General features: G+C 37.5%; 1 protein-coding gene across 3 annotated transcripts in view; it reads left to right on the forward strand.

Moving 5' to 3' along the window:
* Positions 1-5,981, forward strand: part of LOC103146071 (myosin IXb) — a 39,400-nt gene that overhangs the window by 31,920 nt on the left and 1,499 nt on the right. For 2 of the 3 annotated variants that reach the window (XM_016677267.1, XM_007563806.2), the window contains 13 exons: positions 53-234; positions 353-460; positions 547-717; positions 810-851; positions 936-1,047; positions 2,390-2,463; positions 2,573-2,765; positions 3,016-3,144; positions 3,244-3,349; positions 3,416-3,547; positions 3,645-3,768; positions 4,620-4,717; positions 4,811-4,932. In XM_016677267.1, coding sequence (XP_016532753.1) covers positions 53-234; positions 353-460; positions 547-717; positions 810-851; positions 936-1,047; positions 2,390-2,463; positions 2,573-2,765; positions 3,016-3,144; positions 3,244-3,349; positions 3,416-3,547; positions 3,645-3,768; positions 4,620-4,717; positions 4,811-4,932 — 1,593 coding nt within the window. Of the gene's footprint in view, positions 1-52; positions 235-352; positions 461-546; positions 718-809; positions 852-935; positions 1,048-2,389; positions 2,464-2,572; positions 2,766-3,015; positions 3,145-3,243; positions 3,350-3,415; positions 3,548-3,644; positions 3,769-4,619; positions 4,718-4,810; positions 4,945-5,981 lie in introns of all 3 variants that reach the window. The other variant, XM_007563804.2, reaches the window with a different exon arrangement.

Genomic DNA, 5,981 nt, shown 5'->3' on the forward strand with positions numbered 1-5,981 from the left:
GTTTCAAAGCACAGACCAAGCATGGTACACATGTCGTGTCTCTCATCTGCAGTAACGTTGCCAAGATTCTCTCCACAATCTTACCACATGACTGGTTCCAACGAATCGAGGGTCCAGCGAAAATTTCCTTATATCAGCCGAGCCACGCGAGCGCTTCAGGCGGACGCGTCTCTGGACCGAGAGATCACCGATCCCAATGAGCTACGACACCTTGATGAGTTCCTTGGGAATCAGGTAACATTTAGCAACGTTGGTTTTGAGACGGATAGCTTGAAACCCGTTTTGTGCTGCTCTTTGAATTATTCTCTTGCGTCCCGTCAACTTGTAATTTATAATTTCATCACTTTGTCAGGTGAATGAGTTGCAATCAAGAGTGAAAGAACTGTCCGTAACGGAGGGCATTTTCCTCTCTGCCACTATGGAGTTCAGGGAAACCATCAAAACCATGTACTCCTTACAAGTAAGTCACTTTGAAGACTTTCTAGTTGTTTCATTTTTTTATTTCTATTTTATTTAACAAATTCTTATTAATTTTTTGACCCATAGAAGCCCAAAGTTTGCTACAAAAGCCTAATGAATGACTACCGTAACAAAGTGAGTGCATTGTCAGGACGAGGTAAGAAGTCAGAGGTCTCTCTAGTGGTCAACTTGTTCCAGTCTGTGCTGGACGGATTCATCAGAGCCGAAAATAAACGAGGCGAGTCCGAACCAGCCAAGGTAGATATTATGTTTTCATTCATCAGTCTTCATGGAGAGAGTAAAGATCTTTTGTTAGTTCTCTCAGAAAATTAACTTCTCCCTTCATTCAGACGACCAGGACGGGAAAGAAGAGGAAAAAAAATGAGAAATGTGTAAGTTAAACATCTTATCTGAGTTTATTCCTAATGAACATATTGAATAAACTGAAGTTGTTTCTGTCATTTTTGTGTCTGCAGATTGATAATCCTCTGGATCATCTGTTCAGCACATACCAGGTGAACATCATGCAGTCGTGTGACTTGTGTAATTCCTTCATCTGGGTAATGGAGAAAGCTTGCATGTGCAGCGGTGAGTAGATAATCTGTATATAATATGTCTGTTGTTTTTTAAAGCATGCAAACACAAGTAAATATCCTCCAATCTTATTGGTAGACCTGGTTAAATGTGTATAAAGTTATAAAATAAGTTAATGTTTTATTGCTATTATGTGATCTCACACTGGAACATTTTGAAGAATCAACATTTGAGTACTTTTATTGTTGTACTCAAGTGTTTATTGTAGGGAAACTTCCAATTGGAATTCAATGATTTGCGGTTTTTGTGGATCATAACTATCTGTTTGATACTATTCAAAATGGGAAAGGCGAGAGAGCATGCATTTCAAGTCAGGATGGAATAACTGTAACCCAGTTGATTTATTGTGCATTATCACCACCAACTGGTGAGGACTAATGGAAATATTGTGAATTATCTCAGTTTCCACAAAAAGAATTATTTACTTTTGCATAAACTTTTCTTAAAGTACTCCATATTGAGCACAAGTGTTTTTGTGCTACTGTTTTATTTTCAGATATTTTACTGCTCAAAGATGTGAATCTATGCCCTTTTAAAGTAATAAATACCACCATGGCTCTTAATATGGGCAGGAAAAATGGAAAAATAAGAAATACATAAAATTAATACACTACTTATTACTAAATCAAAATCTTAGGTATTTTTAATGCAAATTGTGACCCAAAGAATCAAAGTTGAATTGTTGGGAGGTTCTAATAATACCCGGTCTGGTGTTGGTAGCTGTCGACTGTCTAAATGCTACATTGACAGTTTATGAAACTTAGAATATATTAGCCAACAATTATTGCACTGAGATTGCAATGTCCATATATTTGCAGTACATTGTGCAGCTTTAATAACCAAAGTGTTGCTTTGGTCTAATGAGACTAATGAACACACATCCAAGAAAAAAGGTTAATTATGGTGGAGGAAGTGTGATGCTGTGGGCTTTGGGAAGCTTGTTGGAGTGAAATATGATAAAATTTTCAATAAAAGTCTAAAGTGTCTTTCAGCAGGTTATTGGTATAAAGTATAAGACCAAATTATCACAGATATGATTCACTGGCCATAAAGTCAACAAACATTTATGGTTGTTTCAATTCATAGAATGAAAAAGAAGAAAAGAGAAGAAAGGATGCATGACTTATGTGTGAAGAAACTTGGTCCCTTCCTGTCTGTGCAACAGCTGGGTTGTTAATAAATGTGGCAACTAGACTTTCTATAAATCAATGTTTTGGCTTCAGATTATTTTTCCCACTTAGCAAACTGGAATTTTAAAAATGTCTGTGTGGACTTGCGCTCCAGTGAGAACAGACTGTTTATGTGTAAAACTAAAGGTCATCTGTTTCCATTTTAGCTTGCAAGTTCATTTGTCACAAGAAATGTCTCGACAAAATCATCACAGACTGCTCAACACGGCGTTCCAAGATGGTGAGAGCTCAACCTTTTTAAAAACCTATTAAATCTTCATCAGTGGATTATTTTCATTTTCTCCAATCTTCTTGTTAGTATAACTCCTCCTGGTCTTTATATGTGTCAGGATGACAGTGTGCAAGGCTCACTACACTTTGGAGTTCAAGTGTGCGTCCTGACCAGTAAAACCAACCCAGTGCCCAAAGTGGTGGAGTTGTTGCTGATGCATGTGGAGCTGAACGGCCTCTACACCGAGGGCATTTACCGAAAGTCTGGGGCAGCTTGCCGAGCGAAGGAGCTACACCAGATTTTGCAGATTGGTAAAAAAAAAAAAAAAAAAAAGTTCGCATACAAAGAGGCGCTTTAACTCGTTTCCTTTTTTAAATATTAGCGCAGTTCCAGTTATCTTGACAAATTGAAACTGTACAAATACTTTTTTTTTTCTTATTTTGTTTTAAGGTCCTGGTTCTAAAATATTTCAGTAACGAGCCACATTCTTGTTAATTTTTTCCTTTTTCCTTTAACTTAAAGAGATAAACAAAAGTTTTGTCTCTAATCTTGCTCCATCAGATCCTGAAAATGTCTGTTTGGATAACTACCCCATCCACACCATCACCGGCCTCGTCAAGCGCTGGCTTAGAGAGCTTCCTGAACCCCTCATGACATTTCCTCTCTACAACGACTTCCTGCATGCTGCCGGTGACAGAACATTTACATATTTTACGTTTTGTTTGTAAGTTTGTTTTGCAATTCAGATCATTTGAAAATCATTTAACTCCCCTTTTCCTCAACATGCAGAGCTGCCAGAGAATCAGGAGAGAATAAGGGCTGTATACCAAAAGGTCGATGAGCTTCCTCCTGCTAATTACCACACTTTGGAGCGGCTTATTTTCCACCTTGTCAAGTAAGAAGACGCTTGCTTCTCATTTAAGTGATTAAAGCCTTAGATTTTAACCAGTGTCTGTTTCAGGGTTGCAAAGGAAGAGAAGCACAATAAGATGTCACCAACATCTCTGGCTATTGTGTTTGCTCCCTGCATCCTGCGCTCAGCTGATATAAGTGACCCTTTACTTTGTATGAAGGATGTGCCCAAAAGTACCCTGTAAGTAACCATACTAGCATACTACTATAACCTTTCATCCTGGTAAGGGTTTATTTAATAACGTACAAGTATTTGTAAAACGTAATGTTTCATGCAGATGTTTGGAGATCCTGATCAATGAGCAGCTGAAGCGCTACAACGAGAAGATGCAAGACATTCAGGAGCTGGAATATGCCGAGGCCCAGGCTGTCCATAAACTCAAACTAAGGAGACAAAACACGGTGAGACCACAGAGGCACAACCAAAAAGGCCTCTGATTGTAATTTGAATAATTTCCTGAAACAATATCCTGACCTCGTCTGCATCCTTCTGACTACATGATAGCAAAAAATATGCATCTTATCATTAGCATCTCTTTTTCTAAATGACTGTACAAAACTGCCACTTGCTCACAAAGACATTGTTCCCATCTTTGTCTAAATCAGTGACAAGCCTTCAGAAATTTAAATTTTAAGGAGGCAGTGTTTTGAAAAATTCACTTTTTAAGCTTTACATTATGTTATAATGTTATTTCCTCATTTAAAAAGTACATACAGTCTTACATGCATGTTTGAGAAATCCTTCGATCTCCATGGCAACCATTCAACTGTGCAAAACACCTGGGTGGCCCTAGCTCCGCCTTCAGGGTGCAGCTCCTCCTTGGAGCATCAGTTTCCAAGCTTTCACAGAGAAGCCCTCCACCGCCACATCCCCACTCAGCTCCTTCAGACTAGCAGCAGCAGCAATTAGCAAACACCTTGTTTAAATGTTCATTAGCTGATGTCATTATAAAAATGTTAAAGAGGAGCAATGTTGTGATGACTTCCTGAAGGCAGAGTTTCAGAAAGAGCTTTTAAAAGAGTTTTTAAAGAGACGGAGGTCCAATTTCAAGTCGTTAAATTCCAAAGGGAAAATTTTGTTATATATATATAACATATATATATATATGTTTTTACTTGTTTACTGGATTGCATGGAAAAGACATAAAATTGCCCTTTTAATTTATTTGGTCGGGACAATTCATAATAATTAACATTTCTGTAAATGTACCAGAATTATCCAAGATGCTATTTTTCATCTGTTGACCCTGAAGGTTCAACCCGAAGCTGAGCAGAAGGTTCCACACCTACTGCAGTCTGATGAGTCCGACAGCACCATCATTGAAAGAATCAAATCAATCAAGCAAGAGAAGTAAACAAACACTGTTATTTTTTTATTCCTTAAATTGCTGAAATGAAAAGATTTGGTGCAACATTGTGTCGTTATTTTGTATTTTCCTTGCAGGTTGGACATAGCGATCAGGTTACCTGAACTGGAGCAGGAACACTCGGACTCTGAAAACGTGGACTCTGCATCATCAGTGAGCTCAGACAGCCTGGACCAGCTGGGCGGCGTTGACTCGGAAGGTCAGTAGAAAGGTAAAGTACGTCAAGCTTCTTCTGGGTTTGCACAAATACTTGCAAAAGTGTCCATCCCCCTTTTTATCTTTTTTCATGTTACAACAACAAATTTAAGGTGACAAAGCATTGTTCATATTTGGAACTGAAGAAAAATATAAAAAAAATTTAAAACAAAAAATTGAAAAGCATGGCATTCATTTGTGTCCTGTCTCCTCACCCTTTATTCTGATGGCCCTTTACATGTCCAAAATTCCTTGATCAGATTTAGATGTATTCAGACTAAATTATCTGAATGTATGATTTATACGAGCAAAGAATTAATTACATTCTCCAGGACTTATTCAGAGTAAAATCACTGATGTGTTTTAACATTTTTCTAAAAAATAAAAACTCAGAAGAAGTTGTACCTCCAGAAATGCCAGAAATTGTACACAAGTAAAGCTCTATTTATGTGCAGTTTTTCCACATGCTATTTGTAATAATTGCAGAGATTGTCTGTGTTGTTAATATTGTGCAAATCGGTTATGTCAGTAATTTGAAAAGTAAAAATTTCCCCGCAAATCATCCATCCATCCAAACTCCTGTGATGAAACTAATCCCAAGCGAACAGGCATCTCTGTGATTTGGACAGAAATGAGTGGGATTCATAGTATGATTAGGATTTTTTTCGTTTTCTTGATCCATTTTTATTTTTGGCTAAAAATGGAGGCCACATTGAAAACCTTTTGGGTCCCACGCCAGTAAAACTTATTGATCCGTAACTTACAGCATCAAAATCTCAGTCTTCAGTTATCCTGTGTGAAATATCATTATTCCATGATATTAAGTTGAAGTAGGAAGTGTCTGTGTGGTTAAAAAAAAAAAAAAAAACTCCTGGAAGTATGTTTTAATGACTTGATTAAATGTAACCAGTTACTACTCAGCTCGGCACGTGGTCACATTTTTTACATTTCCTTCGTAGTTAACATAGCAAACTATTAACTGTGACAAACTCATCCGTCTTCAGGCTGAAAGAAAATGTTCCAAGAGAAGAGTGGGGAATTTTGTTTCTTAAA

This window comes from Poecilia formosa, unplaced genomic scaffold, assembly GCF_000485575.1.
Source record: "Poecilia formosa unplaced genomic scaffold, Poecilia_formosa-5.1.2 Scaffold151, whole genome shotgun sequence".
NCBI lineage: Eukaryota > Metazoa > Chordata > Actinopteri > Cyprinodontiformes > Poeciliidae > Poecilia > Poecilia formosa.